At 35.5% G+C, this 17377-nt stretch overlaps 3 protein-coding genes across 3 annotated transcripts in view; all 3 read left to right on the top strand.

Annotated features, from left to right (window-relative positions):
* Positions 1-14556, top strand: part of LOC142339082 (uncharacterized) — a 64411-nt gene extending 49855 nt beyond the window's left edge. Inside the window, exons 13-16 of the mRNA XM_075388784.1 lie at positions 3186-3380; positions 3877-3917; positions 8826-9120; positions 12429-14556. Of these exons, the coding sequence (XP_075244899.1) occupies positions 3186-3380; positions 3877-3917; positions 8826-9120; positions 12429-12583 (686 nt within the window). The 3' untranslated portion in view covers positions 12584-14556. The remainder of the gene's footprint in view (positions 1-3185; positions 3381-3876; positions 3918-8825; positions 9121-12428) is intronic.
* The window catches only part of LOC142339090 (transmembrane protein 17B-like), a 330316-nt gene that overhangs the window by 96846 nt on the left and 216093 nt on the right, over positions 1-17377 (top strand). The gene's annotated exons all lie outside the window — the stretch shown is intronic.
* The window catches only part of LOC142339091 (ADP-ribosylation factor-like protein 8B), a 281448-nt gene that overhangs the window by 71288 nt on the left and 192783 nt on the right, over positions 1-17377 (top strand). The gene's annotated exons all lie outside the window — the stretch shown is intronic.

Here is a 17377-nt window from a genome sequence, read left to right as displayed (position 1 = left end):
TTCCAAGTTTATGGATCTTTATGAGCCAGTGAAACCATTTAAAGCTTGAAATAGGGATACTGGATAGTCTCCTGAGACAAGGAAATGGTTTTGAAGATTTTTATATCTTGAATTTTAGCAAGATTTTGTTAAAGTTTGCGATTGTTTTCAAAGTTTTTGAATATTTTTGGTCCTTTTTTAGTTTGACAATCATTACTGGCGAACTAAGCTTTTCAAGTCTTGCAGATGGGTTACTTGACAAAACTCCAGAGACAAAAAATAGTTTTTATCATTGTTTTGCTTGTCTCTGAGTGCCTCTTCTATCAACCATTTTTTTTCCAAGTTTTTCTCTTTCTAAAGTTTTAAACGAAGACTTGTATTCAACACACTGGTCCTTAAACTGCATACACCTGAATGATATTTGTTTTTCTCCAAATTGGTGAAAGTATGTTTTGATGGCAATGTGCAATTGTTCTGCTGGCCTTGTAAAGTAGGCTCAATCTTTTAATTCAATTTGGATTGTGTTTCCAGATTTGTACTGCTATGATTTTTTGTAAATTCTTTAAGAGCCGCCGTCAGCCTCTCAACGGCTTATATTTGGGCGCTTTCTTTTTTACAGCTCAAAGAATTTGAATTGTATTTGTGCGCTGTCTTAAGATCTCTTCACGCTTTTTTGGGCTTTTTCACGTCAGTGAGAATTCAAATTAGAGTGGCAATTGTGGTCACACTGAAACAGTAAAGTGAGCGTAAAATTGATTAGGTTTGAGGCGTGACTTCTTTAAAAATACCTTCAAAGTGGAGTGAGAAATTTTTGTTTGAACAATTTGGCGGTTATTGAGATGGATTTTTTGTTCAGGTGCGCCAATTTGACTTTTGTTTTCAGAGTTTCCTCTCCTTCAGTGCTTTTCATACGGTACATATGTGTTCTAATTCTGCCTATTTGCCTTTGCTTGAATTCATTAAGGGGCAACAAAAACTTTTTTAAACTTTGCCACTATTTGTTGTCATACAATATTAGTGAATTTTATATTTTTACCTTTTTTAAAAAAATTATAAGTTGTCTTATCCTTTAGTACCATCAATAACAGATCTGACTGGTTGCTGACTAGAAATAAACGAACCTAATTAATTGCTCGAGTTAATATATAGTGGTTTTCATGACTTTGACGCTAGTTTTTGCAAAATTTTGAGTGATTTTTTAAGTTATGCAGGTATTTATTGTACTTTTTGATGTCTTATCATTCAATTTCATTGGGGACAGGTCTCTGATGCTGCTAATATGAGTTAAATTTATCGATTAATCGTTTTTAATCAAAGCTAGTGCTTTCTATGACTTTGATACTAATTGTTTTTGATAATAATTATCGAATTTTGTGAGTTTTGCGAGTTTTTCTTTTCAACTTTGTCATCTTAACTTAGCCCATTATCGACAGGTCCCCTCGACTGCTAAAAGGGCTTCAATTAAAGCAAGTCATTGCAGTTCATAGCTATTGCTGATTATGACTTATCCGCTTGTTCTTTTTTAAAAAAATCTTAGTGATTTTTTAGTTTTGATAGTATTTGTTGTGTTTATTCAGTCTCATCACTTAATCTCATTGATGACAGGTATCAGCGGTGGTCATTGATGACTCAAGTTATTGTATCCTTCAGTGCCGAGTAAATCGAAAACTCAATGGGGACTTAACGTGCAGCTATGAAAGTTTTTCTGGATGGCGTTGATTTCGAACAATTGAACAAAAACGCATGCAAGCATTATTTGATTTTTTACGCGCTTATCATTAATTGATCTCAAACGTAACAATAATATTAGTCCTGTAGCTTTTTATGTGATTTTTTTCTGGACCAATTTTTTATCTGACCCTTTTACTTTTTTGTCCTCAAAAACGGTATAAACCGGTAAATCCTCGAAGGCCTTAAGTGGCTGAGAAGCTCTGATGTAGCCTTATTCCTTACTAGTTTCTGGGTATGCAATTCACCGGAATTGTTTTGAAGACAATTTGATGGTGTGAAAGGCGGTTTTTAATACTAAATGTTTGACCTAACACCTCCAATAAAGTTCAGTCCCCTCGAATGTTCGCTCGACGTCGGTCGGTTATGTCTAACACCCGCCGTCAGCCTCTCAACGGCTATTATTCAGGTGCTCGCCTTTTTACAATTCAAAGAATTTGAATTGTATTACGGCGCTGTCCCTTTTTGTAAGATCTGTTCACACATTTTCATGGTTTTTGAAGTCAAATTGGAGTAGTGATTTTGGTCACGCCGAACCAGAAAATTGAGCGAAAAAGCGAGTGGTTTTGCGGCGTGGATTTTTTTTGCTCTATTTTTGAAGTAGAGTGAGAAAACGGTGTTTGAACAGAAATTCGCTTTCTTGCTAGTGGTTTTTTGTTCACATGCGGTGATTATTTCACTTTGGTTATTCCTGTTTTTCGATTATTTGGATCGGGTGTTTTCCTAAATGTTTTTCCCAATCCATTCATAGTTCATTCTAGGGCTAGTTTTTTTGTCTAAAACCAAATTTTTTTCTCGCTAGTGGTTTTTTTCACATGCGGCATTTTGATATTGATTTTGATTTTCTTATCTGATTTTTTTTTAAAAAAAATGGTTTTCCCAATTCACTCATAGTCCGTTCTAGGTCTTATTTTTTGTTTAGTCAATGAAGATTCATTGAATTGTACGTCAGACTACTCCTATGTTTTTTAATTCGCGTTACCTTTTGATCACGTTTTTCGTTTTACATACGTCACGATTTTCACACTTGACCTCTGATTTACTTTGCTCACTGTTGCAACTGATTGGATTTCCAAATTTTTTCACATATTGAAATATGTAATATAGTGAATACGGTTAAAGTCAAAAGAGCAAAATCAGAAGAAACGGGATAAACATATAAATCCCGGTCATTTAGTCATAATGCATTAGGTTATCGAAGTTCATTAAAGCGATTGCTAGCTGTTATTGGTATTATGCTTAATAGCCTTCAGTTTAGAAGCTGATTTAAGTGTAATTTCAGAATTTAACTCAATTTACGCACCAATTAAGATCACTTTGAATTTTAAAAATTCTCTAAGTTTTTCTTAATCTGATTCAATCCCAATGTGCGTCAAGCGGGTCAACTGCGGCAATTTGCCGGCTTTGTTTGTGAATATAGATTGTAATATCATTTTCCATCTCTTTTCCATAAGAACCATAATAGTGTTGTTTTTCAGCTCTATCTCAGCAACAGCAGCAATCAGGTGGCGATTACATGAACTCTTCAGCCGGTGACTATACAAAATATGGACAGCAAATGATGAGTGTAGCCGGTGGGGCACAACACGGGGGGTACAACTCTGTCAGGACTACAGGGGTTGTGTCGGGGGGATCCCTCTCGGCCGCTGCGGGCAACAAAGCGGCTGTTTATGGTGAGGGTATAAACGCTTAGAGCTGTCAATAAAGTGATAGGAAAGCGTTCCAGCCTCGCCCTGGAAAGATTACCCTGTTAACTTTTGTACAGGTTACGTGACTCTTGTGTAGTCGCAGAGAACTTGTATCCTTCTTTATCGAGATGTGAAGCCAGAATTTTGAAGTGACTTTATCAGAGTCAGGTAACCTTGCGTAAAACACAAACACCCAAGTTTGACATGGCAAATTGATCATAACAATTGGTAATTCGAAAAAAGGCATAGAATAAACAAGCATACATAATATAGGCAACTATAGGAGCAAACATGAACAAAGGCTTTTTGGCAAAACAGAATTTTTGTTCAAACCACGAATTAGAAAATTTTAAAATGTAAAATGTGGAACTAAATGCTTCACCTGAAATTTAACTATTTTTTAAATTGAATGTTAAGATTTTATCGCTTGTTTTAATGTACTGATCAATTGAAAATGTAGTGACTGTTGCTTCTGTTTCAGCTAACACCAATTCGGACTACTCCAGCATGTACCATGCAAAGGTGAGTTGAGACCCTGTTTTGATTGCATCAGAGCTATGCAACTGCTGAGGTATAAATTTAAAAACGTGAAGGGCGATTTTGGCACGCATTAAAATTTCTACGCTTCTCTATATCCAGCTGGATCCAAACCATTTGTTCGAGAGCAATGCGTCTGACGCCAGCTCTCGAACGAAGTTTGTATCAATTGTTATCGTGTCTTGTGCAAAGTCTTTTATAGCTGCGAAGCTGTAATCTGAGCGGAGCTATATTGCGTTGCTCTTTTGTTTTTTATAGCTGCGAAGCTGTAAGCTGAGCGTAGCTATATTGCGGTGCTCTTGGTTTTTTTTTGTTTCGTCGTCTGACGCTTTATTTTCGTTTTACATTTGTTCTAGAACATTCTGTCTCGTCACTGCTTAAATGGCTTTTTCGCGCTTGATTTCACATTTTCTGCGTGACCTAAATTGCGGTTATTCAGAAACAGAATCTGTTCCTAAAACAAAGTTGATTGTAAGAAAACAGATTGTATGGTCCGACAGCCGAGTGGTTAAGGCGACTGGTTGTTAATCCGGAGAGCGCCGGTTCGAGACGCGACAGGGAAACTTTTTTTGCACCCAAAAACAACCTCCTTTGAAATAAACTTGTAAGTTTTATAGGCGGCGGCGATAACTATTATCAACTCACTTCTGTATCTTTTTCCATCTGTATTTTACGGCACGCAAGTCTATTTCGCAGCTATTCCGGCAATCTGCCGGCTATGTTTTTACGATTTTTTCTGAGCGAGAGAAGTTTTTTGATCATGCGCTGCGTTCAATGAATGACTATCTGACTTTGACAAGTAGTTTTTGACTGAATGGCACATAAAGATAATCGTTTTTAGCCGTTTTTTTGTCGTCTAGGTGGTTTTTTTGCTTATAATTTGGTTTTTTTGCAGAAATATGTCCGTTTTTTGTTATCGTGTCTTATGCAAAATTTTTTGAAGTCTTTTTTATAGCTGCAAAGCTGTAATCTGAGCGGAGCTATATTGCGTTGCTCTTGTTTTTTTTTTACGACTCGAAGAGGAGTATTGGTTTTCTTAAGGTTCTTTTTTACCGGAAGTACTATTCGTTCAGACGATGTTTTGATCTGAAAGCGAAAGTGAGAAAAATTGCGGTGTGAACTAATTTTTTTCTGAGCGAGAGAAGTTTTTTGATCATGCGCGTCGTTTAATGATTGACTATCGGACTATGAAAAGTAGTTTTTGACTGAATGGCACATAAAGATAACCGTTTTTAGCCGTTGTTTTCGTCTAACTGGCCCATTTTTTTTGCTTGTAATTTGGTTTTTTGTAGAAATAATTGTTGTTCGATATTTTGAAATTTAAACCTCGCAAATTGATACCACAGTGTTTTGCAGAGCCTGAAATTGCCTTTGATGTTCAAAATTGGCATATATTTCTTGATTTTTTCTTTCATTCTTCATTTTTGCATCTTTCAGCCGTCTTTTTGTCAAAAGTCAGTTAATATGGCAACCTTCCATTAATAATTCATATGCTAAACGCATATTTCTACCTCGATGTAGTTTTGTTTTATAAAATTGTTCATATGCTAATCCGATTTTGGTAGTTATTTTTCAAGTTTTTCTCAAATTTTTGTTTGTATTTTGGTTTAAATAAATTGAAATAGTCTTTTTGTGCAGTATGAGTAGTTTTAATTTCTTGGCAATAAAAATTCGATTTTTTGGCGTTAAGGTTTTAAAAAACAGTTAACATTTTCATAAATGCAGTCTGAACAATTTTTTGACCATTTTTTTGCAAAATGTTTTGTTTGTTTGAATACTGCTTTTTCTTTTTTGTTCTGTTGAGGAGGATGAATCTTTTTCTCGGATGACTTGCTGTCTTGTCTTTGTCTCGAATGCTGAACAATGAAATGTATTCGTTTTTCTTGATTTTTGATTTTCAAAAATCAAGACTTAGCTTTTTTACGGTTTTCCTTACATTGTGTCCATATTCATCAGTTCAAGTTTGTATCGTTCTAACTTTGTCCTGGCATCTACATTTATATTTGTTTTTGACTTTTTCGGTTGTTAAGAAATTAAATGATTTCAGCTTTTTCATAGATTTTCGTTATTTATTTGGTTTGCAATTGACTTCATTCAACATAAGGCAGTACTGGGAGTGCTCTAGAAATATTTTTTTCACTTTCTTCTGGCCTTGGTATTGTTTTTAAACGTTTTTATGCCTTTAAATTTTCTGTTGCTTATGTCTTTCCTATAATTAATTTCATTTTTGAATTAGTGTGAAATCATGTCTAGAATATATATTCAACAAGGAAGAAGTAAGCGTTTGTCTTAATTGCAGTGATTAGAAATCTAATTGTATTGGTTTTCTGATTCTTTAATTTGAGCACTCTTTTTTGAAAAGTCTGAAGCTTTTGAGTTTTCGTCCACAAAGACTGGATAAACAGGTAGCGACAGCGGGCATTAAGTGTTCTTAGAGCCTTCCAGCTCCGTTTTAGCTCAAACTGTTTTGGAGACTTATACTTATGTTTCGAAGGGCGGTTCTTAGAGGTTGGCGAAACCCCCATTTTTTGACCCCCCTATGCCCCCCCACCTCGTTGCTGCACCGCGTTGTAAAAATTCTATAAATTTTACAATTTATTTCAAGCTTTGAAAATTTGTCATTTTTTGAGTTTTTCAGCCCTAGGTGTCACGGAAACTCTTGAAGGGTTTTATATTAGGTTACTGCATAGTTTCTAGCCGTAATGGATTGGTCTCAACATTTTAACATCACGAATTTTATCCTTTTTTTGATAAAGGTGCAAATTTTTTCCAATTTTTTTGACCTTTATTTCTCATTATCCTTGTCTTTCCTGACGCAGGGGCCAGAAAACGTCCTTGAGGGTTTGATAATAAGTTACTGAAAAATTTTTTTTGCCATGGAATAGCTTTCAATCTTTAAATATGTCAAATTTTATCAATTTTTTGATAATTTGATAAATTTAACTAAAATTAATAAATTTAGTTTCTAGATGTAATGAATTGTTTTTCAAGATCTCAACACCACAAATTTTAGCAATTTTTTTTTACAAAGTTTGCAATTTTTTAAAAAATTTTTAAACATTTATTGTCATTATTCAGGTTTTTTTAGCCTAGCAGAAATTTTCCGATAGGGTTTGATAATAAGTTACTGAAAAATATTTTTTGGCCATGGATTAGTTACAACTTTTGATATCACAATTTTTAGCAGGTTTCTTATGCAACTTTCAATTTTCAAGTTTTTTTTGAAATTTTTTGTCATTTTGTCTGGGTTTCTCCAACCTAAAGAGCCACATCACCTCCTCTAGGGTTTGATTATAGGTTACTCCATAGCTTCTAGATGTAATGGAATGTTTTTCAAGATTTTAATATCAGCGATTCTTAATAGTATTTGTAATTTTTTGAATCTTTTTGAATTTTTTTTGAATCATTTTCTCCGGCACCAGGGTCCTACGGACCTCCTTCAAGGCTTCATGATAAGCTTTCGCATAGTCTTTAGAGTTGATGGAATTGTTATCAATGGCAATCTTGAATTTTAGCAAGATTTTGTTAAAATTTGCTATTGTTTTCAGATTTTTTTGAGTGTTCTGTCCTTGAGTTTAACAATCATTGCTGGCCAACGAAGTCTGCAGATGGGTTACTTGACATAACTCCAGAGATAAAACGTAGTTTTGAACATTTCCACTGCAAAATCTTGAAGCTTTTCTTTTAAATTTTGCAATATTTTGCTATTTTATTAAAATATCAGTTTTATTTGATTTGTTTACTAACAAAGCTAGAAAACTAAAAGTTGCAGAGTTAAATCAAGCTAAAGCTAGCCTAACTAAGCCGTTGCTAGGTACTGGCGAAACCAACCGCTCGCCGGTCGTTTGAGATCAATTCGCCCGACGTTAGTCGGTCGGTTATGTTTTAACGTTATCAAATGTTTTCAAAAATTTAAAATTTTGCTGCTTTCGTTTCTCTTGGTGACAGTGGTTCAAATTTCACCAAATTTTAGATCAGACCCGGGAAGGTAATGAAGTAGTGGTTTAATGCAAAAGGTAATAGCTTCAGATGCAATTACATTTTTTTGTGAAGTTGACGCTTCGAGTTGCTTCCAGAATTCATCCGGCTATGTTTTTTTGTTTCGTTGTCTGACGCTCTTTTTTTGGTTTTACATTTTTTCACACAGCAAAGCTGAAAAAGTCAAATTTTCTGAATGACTTCTTCCTCTCACTAACACCATTGGCGCACGTGACGTCATTTCTCACTCTCTCTAGAAAGTTTTTTGCGTGATTAGATTTTGATCATATGTGACTTACCTCACTCAATAAATTGACTTTTGCACTTTAAAATTTATTTTTAATTAGTTTAAGGTCAAAGGAACTCATATGTGTAATAAAAGTCCCTAATAAAAGGCTTCTGCGCAATGAATTTTAACAAGCCTTATTAATTTTTTGCTGATTTTTTTACATAGCTTTTTGAGCAGCGTCGATAACTTTTTCAGCTTATATCTGTATCTGCTTCTATCTCTATCATACGGCACGCAAGTCTGTTTTTCGCAGCTATTCCGGCACTCTGTCGGCTATGTTTTTGTTTTTTGACCGAACTGACGTCTCTGTTGACGATCACGTTTGATTTTTGCGGGATCTATATTGCTCTCTCATTCACAATTTTAAGCAGCTGCCGTTAGTATACAATTTCCTCAAAATTTTGTCCTTTCCCACAATATGCACCCACTAAACTAGGGCACAAACACAAAAGTTGAATGATTAATGTGCCAATAATGCTATCAAAGCCAACCCCTCGTCAGTTCTTTTAGAACAATCCGTCGGATGTTAGTCAATTATGCTAGTGCTTAGTATAGTAGAAGTGGGTTTTGTTCAGTTTTAAATCAGACATCTGAAGCGGCACATGTTAACTTAACGACGTTTTCAGGGTCTGGACAAAAACTCTTCGGCAGCTGGGATGGGTGGTCTGAGCTCAGCTGGTCTGGCCTCGACCTCGCCTCCCCAAGGGACTGCGGCTACTGGTACTCCAAACGGAGCGGCGGGACCCACTTTTAATGCATACCTTGCGGCCACCAACTACGGCGCCCAATATAACCACCAGTTTCTCCAACAGGCTGCTGCTGCCCAGAGCCAATTGGTTCATCAACAGCAGCAAGCTCACCCCGGAGCTACGGACCCAAGGACTGCTGCGGCCGCAACGTCCCTAAAGCTGGGCGGCGTAGGTTTGTATAATGGTCTTATTACTTGAATGAATATTATATAGAAAGTTTTTCGGCATTTTTTTTCTCATGAATAAGGTTGATATAAAGCACATAATCTGCAATATTCTCGTTGTCATTTTTTTCCAGAAAATTCTTGTGTCGACACACGATTTTTCATGTGATTTCAAAGAAAAAAGTTTAAAGAGTGTATGGATAGTTCATTTACAGACGTACCTGGGATCTTTTCTGCTAACGCCCCCAGTGCTTAGTTTTGCGCACCACCTTTTATACAGCTTTTAACATACTGTTAACATTGTTTAAGTTTTTACATGAAGATATATGAACAATAATCATTTCTCAGAAGCTAGCATTTCTCTGGTTTGAAGGATTTACGCATTGCAACGAAAATTTGTTGCAAAAAATGAAAAAAATATTAGAACAAACACACAAATAGCTGACAGAATCAACTCACCTTAAATGCCGATAAAACAGAGATGTTTTTCTTCATACTAATTCTGATCCAGAGTTTACATTTAAAGGCAAAGTTATCAAACCAGCTCATGCTTGTCGTTATCTTCGAGTACAAATGGATTCAAATCTAACCTTTGAAAATCACTTGAACTCAGTTTTTAGCAAATTGGCTAATGCAATTCGTTCTTTGTATTTTGTAAGTAATCAAAATCTTTTAAAAGTAAGAGTTGATGTTTTCAAGGCAGTTGTACTCTCTAATCTTTCTTTCGGTGGAATATTCCTTCAAACTCTTACAGCAAAAAACATAAACCGCATAAATAGTCAAATTTACTGGGGAATAAAGTTTTATTTTCGACAAAAATTTGACCACTCCACTGATGTTCTAATTGAAGTCGTATCCTGCCAGCTGAATTTTTTATTTCAAAAGTTAGCTTGATGAAGCTTCAAACATATAAGACTGTTTACTATAAAATGTTTACTAGTCGCCAAAACGCTAGACAGAACAAGAGAACAAATCAAATTATTATAAATAAGAGAACGAAAACTAAGTGGAGTAACAAGTCTTTGATTATAGCTGCGAAGCTGTAAGCTGAGCGAAGCTATATTGCGGTGCTCTTGGTTTTTTTTTTTGTTTCGTCGTCTGACGCTCTTTTTTCGTTTTACATTTGTTCACACAGCAAAGCTGAAAAAGTCAAATTTTCTGATTGACTTCTTCCTCTCACTAACGGCATTTGCGCGCGTGACGTCATTTCTCACTCGCTTTAGCAAAAGTTTTTAGGTTATTTGCGTGATTAGATTTTGATCATACGTGACTTACCTCACTCAATAAAATGACTTTTGCACTTTAAAACTTAAGTTTAAATTGAATTTGTTTAAGGTCAAAGGAACTCATTTGTGCAGTAAAGGTCCCTAATAAGAGGCTTCTGCGGAATGAATTTTAACAAGCTTTATTAATTTATCGCTGAATGTTTTTTACCTAGTTTTTTGAGCGGCGTCAATTTTTTTCAATTTAGATCTTTATCTGTTTCTATCTCTATTATATGGCACGCAGGTCTATTCTTTCGCAGCTATTCCGGCAATCTGCCGGCTATGTTTTTGAAAAGCGTTCAAAAATGGAACAATTTGCCCACTTCAATAAGAACTTTTAACAAAAAAACTTGCTTTTAGAATGTTTTTGCTCGATCAGCACAAGAAAATTCTCGTTAGTAGACAAATTGGAGCCTTCAAACCCTATTTTTACCTATGAGAGCGAGCAGCCACAATTTTAAGATTCTATTAATAACAATACTGAATAAATTGCTGAACATTTGAAAGCTTGTAATTATCTAACCTCAGGGTTATAGTCTGAATAATTTACGTGTTTCAACAAAAAAAAATAAGGTGAGCATCAATGAAAATTTGTGATATATAATTTTAGGTGTTATCGGCTACAATAAGGGCTCGATTTTTTAAATCAATTTTAGGAAACTATTCTAAAAGTGCCTTCAATCTACCTAAACACTTGTTTCAAAGAAATGTCAATATCGCTCTTACATTTCGAGAAAACTGAGATCAGCGGTAGCAAAAAAAACAGCTATATAGGGCTGTGGGAAAAGGAGGTGCTAGCAGAAAAGATCCCACACCTGTTCTTTTTATAGCTGCGAAGCTGTAAGCTGAGCGAAGCTATATTGCGATGCTCTTGGATTTTTTTTGTTTTGTCGTCTGACGCTCTTTTTTCGTTTTACATTTGTTCACACAGCAAAGCTGAAAAGGTCAAATTTTCTGAATGACTTCTTCCTCGCACTAACGGCATTTGCGCGCGTGACGTCATTTCTCACTCGCTTTAGCAAAAGTTTTTAGGTTTTTTGCGTGATTAGATTTTGATCATACGTGACTTACCTCACTCAACAAAATGACTTTTGCACTTTAAAACTTAAGTTTAATTTGAATTTGTTTAAGGTCAAAGGAACTCATTTGTGCAGTAAAGGTCCCTAATAAGAGGCTTCTGCGGAATGAATTTTAACAAGCTTTATTAATTTATCGCTGAATGTTTTTTACCTAGTTTTTTTGAGCGGCGTCGATTTTTTTTTCAATTTAGATCTGTATCTGTTTCTATCTCTATATGGCACGCAGGTCTATTCTTTCGCAGCTATTCCGGCAATCTGGCGGCTATGTTTAGTTAATTTAGGAGTACGAGCAATACAATCAGACAAGACTGCCCATGCGAGTTTGTCCGTAGCTCATTAGGTTTGAAAAAAGTTCAAATTTCGAATAGCAATACAACAAATAAAACTATCTGCTTTCATGCAGTTCCACGACAACGCAACCTTGATTCCCTGCGATCAAAAAGACTTACTGATTGTCTTCTAGCAGTTGTTGTTTATTAGCTGTACCAGCGAAACTCAAATGAACTTATCAACTGCTCAGTTGAATAAAACTGATAGTGATTTGTAAAGCATGTTTTTGAGAAAAAATCAACAAACTATTTCTTAACGTTTTAGTTTCATAAACTTGGTTATGAAAAGAAAATTAAAATTACTGATTATTTGAGACGTCCCTCATGCCATTCTCATCACCCACTAAAGGTTCTCTTCCCTTTTTAACTTTACCTTCAAATTCCAAGATACGCTTTTTAAGATTGAAAAAAAAACGGATAAATTTATAGACTAGATTCTAGGAACTACAAAATCCAAAATTGTCTATTTCTGTCCTAAGTGTAAATAAAAAGTGAAGATCACTGAAAAAAAGTTAATTTTCTTTAGTTACTTTAACAGTTGATGATCAGATCAATGAGCTTGTGAGTTAACGCAGAATAATTAACATTCTTCTAGAGTAGAATAATTTGAATCAAGTGAAATATTTAGTTATTTTTGTTCCAGGAGGTCAACTGAATGTGGGATCACTTGCAATGCACGGAGCCAAACATCCCGGAGCTGTTAATAGTCAACATACGTCGGTGGCGGCTGCGGCCGGATACGGCGGGGCACCCGGGGGAGCATCGGCAGCAAATTATTCGACTAATTGGCGATCTTAGGAACACAGGAAAGGAAAGATTTCACAAAAGCAAGCGAGCATGCTTCAAGTGGCATACTGTACGACGTAGAGTTGAAAATTGATACTGAGCGTGTGGAATAATGGCAAAACACATAGTCATCGAATTGTCAAATTGATGGCTAAATTTGAGGACGTTCTAATGCAATGTTTGGTGTTCAAACTAGAAACCTCTCTTAAACCAATTGATTGACTCATTTGATTAGGTCAGATAGATGTTTTGTTGTTCTTCTTTCAATTATGTGGCTTGAGTAGGATTGGACGTTTGTCGCATTTAGTTGGGCTTTGTTTCTCATTTCGATAGACATCATTTTTCATTTACATCATCTTGTTCAACCAATCCATTGTAAAAAGTGTCCCATACCTTCTTGTAATCGTTTCAAATACCAAAAGCTATCCAAAGCGTCCTATATACACCCCCCCCCCCCCCCCCCCCCAACCAGCACCATCAGCAATCCTGCGACCATTAGAGTAATTCCTGTATTCGCCCAGTGAGTTCTCGAAGAAAGAATGATAAGCCCAGAGCGTTAAGACCTGTCAATTTATATATGGGCTTTTGTGACATTTGTTTGAATGTTGCTGATTCCCCCCCCCCATCCTATTATATTTTGCCTAATTTTCCCTTTCAGCTCCCACCCCCTTCCTCGGTCGCCTCTTTATACCTTCAGTGTGTTCTCGTTGCTCATTTAGTTTAACATAAAACATACTTTGATTAAGCTAGTCTAGTGTTGTACTTTAATTACTCCCTTACACATGCGTATACTTTTTAGTTCTGTCGCTTTAGTGTATTATAATAACAATTATTTCAATGTGAAATCAAAGTGTCGATAATAAAATTAGTGTTGGGGGCACTATCAGCTGTTAAAGGGTGTCTGTCGCTTTTGGAACAACCTCCGCCGCCGCTATTTTGTCGTCGCCTAACAACCATTTGAACCCTGTGAGGTCTTTTTGTTTCATTCAAGTTATCTCTCGAGTTCTGTTGAATTTATTTTCTGCAAGTTGATTTGTTGGATTTCTACTACCAAATCATTTCCTAATTATGCTTCTTCAATTTAGTGTTTGTTTGTTTGTTTAATTGTTTACTACTCACATACATACATTCAGTTTAAAGGCAGCCTAGTTAGTCAGAACAAAACCAACAACAACAGCAGCAAATTATGTCGTAACATGTCTCGTTATTATCTTTGAAATTTGATTCTTCAAATTCTGTCTAACGTTAGCTCACCTATTACAGTTTAGTATTACTGTTATTAATTATAACTATTGGAAATTATCTAGATGCTAATACCGCAGTTACAACTACCATGCATTTGTTCACTAACATTCATAATTCTTTATGATCAGCAGTTAATCGTGCCTTGTCGTTTCCTGATATTTCCGTTTCGATTTTTTAACTGCCTCAAATGTCGAAAGTTAAGTATTGTTGTTGCAAAAAGCTGTAGTCATTATTCATATATAACAGATTATGACAAAGTAAAAAAAGGTTATCTCGCTGATAAATGTCTTGTTAACCCCCTCCCCCAGATTTTTGTGGTAGTTTTAATTGTGGTCTTGAGAATACCTCCCCACGCCCCTCTGTTTATTAGCCAATTCGGTGTAGCTTTGTATTAATGCCGGCCGTTTCGTGAAAATGAGAAGCTGCTGTTTGTGAGGGTAATTTGTTGTGGCTGTGATACTAAACTGGGCACAGTATAATTAAAATGGCAGTTGTACTGCTGCTAGTTTTGACAATAAGATCGTCACGGTAAATGTCAATGAACTCGAATGTAATAGCGAGCGAGTAAGTTGCAATTAAATTGACATGATGTACTCGTTTGAGTTCCTTGACAAAACCATGCAATAAATGACAACGACAGAACCTGATCTAATAATTATTTTTGATATTTTAATCTGAGATAATTTTGGGATATTTGACTACTGTCCGAATGAAATAAATACACTTTGTTTCAAATCCAAGATTTTTATCTCAGAAAGATCGATGTTGCTGCGAGAACTGCTGATTTTTAATTTGTCTCGAACAAAGTTTGAAGCAATTATTGTAAACGTGGCGGTCTTTTTATGCAAAATGTTTGCTTGACCGTTTTTAGAACATTGTCGATTTCACTTCTTGAGTGACTTTTTATGCTCACTTCTTGACATTTTGCTTCATCTAAATTGCTCTGAGAAATTTTTTCTGCGTAGCTAAATCAAAAGCCATTGTAAGCTTTGAAATCGCAAGGGCCTGATAGCCGAGTAGCAAGTGCTTTAGTTTAGGACGCAGAACGCGTCCTAATCCCTCTATAGTTCAAATTGTCTGCACCCATTAAGAAAAGTTTTTGTTCAGGCACCGCCTGTCGTTCGAGAGCAATTCGGCCGAGATTAGTCAGTTTATGTCTTCAGAATGCGAGATGAAAGTTAGACTATAATTTTTAATAGCCGCCCTCATTTTCTCAGCCGGCTAATATAGCGCTCCTATTTTTTTAAAATTCAAAACATTTGAATTGAATTGGGGCGCTGTCTTTTTTTTTAAGATCTGTTCCCACATTTTTCATGATTTATGAAGTCAAATTGGAGTTGTGAATTTGGTCACGCCGAAACAGGAAGTGGAGCAAAAAAGCAAGTGGTTTTGCGGTGTGAAATTTTTTCGCTCTAATTAAGTAGAGTGAGAAAACGGTATTTGAACAAAAATTCGATTTCTCGATAGTGGTTTTTTGTTCATATGCGACATTTTGACATTGGTTTTCTGCTTTTTAAATTGCTCTTGCACGAAGGTTATAGCAATTATTGTAAACGTGTGTCTTTTTTATGCAAATTTTGCGCTTTTCTAGAACATCCTTTGACTTTTCAAGTGACTGTTTCGCGCTTTCGTTCTTCATTTTTCAGTGATCTCTATTGCTGCGAAGTAAAGCGTGTTGCTAATATAAAATTGGTTGCAGAATAGTTGAGGTAAGTGATTCGTAGCGCATTGGTTAGTAAACGTGGTTGCGGATCGGGAAGTCAGTAGTTCGAATCCCGGCGGGGGAAATGTTTTTTGCATCCATAAAGAAAAATTGATCTAGGCTACAGCCCCATTAAAAAAATTTGCATCCATAAAGAGAAATTGATCTAGGCTACAGCCCAATTAAGAAAAATTGCACCCATAAAGAAAAATTGATCTAGGCTACAGCTCCTGAATTAAATTGCCTCGCCTGTCGTTCAAGAGCAATTCTTCCGACATTTGTCGGTTTATTTTTTTTATCTGAATTTTTTAGAAATGGTTTTTCCAATTCACTGATAGTCCGTTCCAGACCTAGTTGTTTGTATAGTCAGTGAAAATTCTTTGTATTGTACGTCAGGACTTGTCCTGCTATGTTTTTGTTACTTCGTCGAACAAAAAATGTTTCGCTTTACCTCAATTTGCCGCTTTTTCAACATTTTGCGTGAAATCTTTTTGACTTCTCTAGGCTAGTTTCTCTCTTCTCTCATTCTGCTAAAAGTGATTTTGAACATAAGTTGCTCAGCAAAGCAATTCAAAATGATCAGAGTCAGTATAAAAAATTGAAGTCAGAAATAGAAACGCGATAAGGCCCAATTTCAGATGCCTGCTATTTGAACGTCGTTCCTATAAGTCTTAGTTAACATCTCTAATGTTTATGGGTATTGATAGTAGCCCCTGTAGCCTCTATCTCTCTCTCTCTCTCTCTCACTCTCTCTCTCTAAGAAAAAGAAGTATGTTCAACTATGAAATGCCATCAAAATAAATGGGACTTAAAAAATGTTAAAATATCATCTATTCTTTCAATCCCAATCATGCTTATTGGAATCAACGGCGGCAATTTTCTGGCAATCTGCCGGGTGCGTTTTAAAATAAACGTTTGAGGACGTCCGTTTATTGCTTTCGACGTATTATCCATCCAGCTTTAATTGTCCCTACATTTGGAAAAGCGTAAAGAAAATAGGGACTTTACGCTTTTTAATGGACGTTGGTTACTGTTTGATCTTGTTATTTACTTATTAATAGACGCGCTCATCTTAGCAGGCTATTATTGCGTTCCTTTTATCTACAATTCAAAGGATTTGACTTGTATTGGGGTGCTGAGTTTTGAAGCAAGAAAAGAAACCAGGAGTAGGTTGGGTGCTGAAGAAAACTGAAAAGTGTAGTGGAAAAAGAGTGGCTTTTCGTTGATACCGCTGTTTTCGAGAGAACGAGAAGTTGAGATGAAATAAAAGTTCTGTAAGCGAGCAAAATTTTTTGTTCACGTGCTTCTTTTTAAAGCAGTTTTTTAGTTTTTAGTTGAGTGGTTTGAATATGATTTTGTTTTAATCTTAGAAATGATTTATTTGTCTTAAATGCTTTTGTAATTAATATGAGTTTCATTTTAATTTGGAGCTTTTTCAGCTATTTTGCTATTTTTTCAGCGAATTTAAGCCATTTTTTGCTTATTTTTATGTGATTGCCTTGCATACCGTTTGGACGGATATTTTATAATTAGTGAAGCTTTGCATGTCGTGTGGTTCTGATTTTGTTGGTATGAAACTTACAAAAAATTGAGAAATTTTAAACTTCTTTTCCTAATTTTTGCAGTTTTCGTTTTTCTGCTGGTGTTGACGGGTTTCCTAGCCTACTATGACTTGATTGTTGTTTTGCATGTTTTTCTTTTTTCTGGTTGGCCTTCATGAATTTTTCCTTGTCCTTATGTGCCCTTATAAATTCATTCGTTATTTCTAGTTTTTAAGTTCAATTTTTTAAGAGATTTTTGAATGATGCGGCCTGAAATTTAATTCATTTTTCATGAGCGGTTTTTATAGGTATTTATTT

The sequence above is a fragment of the Convolutriloba macropyga genome, chromosome 5, assembly GCF_964194025.1.
Source record: "Convolutriloba macropyga chromosome 5, txConMacr16.3, whole genome shotgun sequence".
NCBI classification, from domain to species: Eukaryota; Metazoa; Xenacoelomorpha; order Acoela; family Convolutidae; genus Convolutriloba; species Convolutriloba macropyga.
The sequence above is the reverse complement of the archived record's forward strand: the minus strand, read 5'-3'. Positions and strand labels throughout refer to the sequence as shown.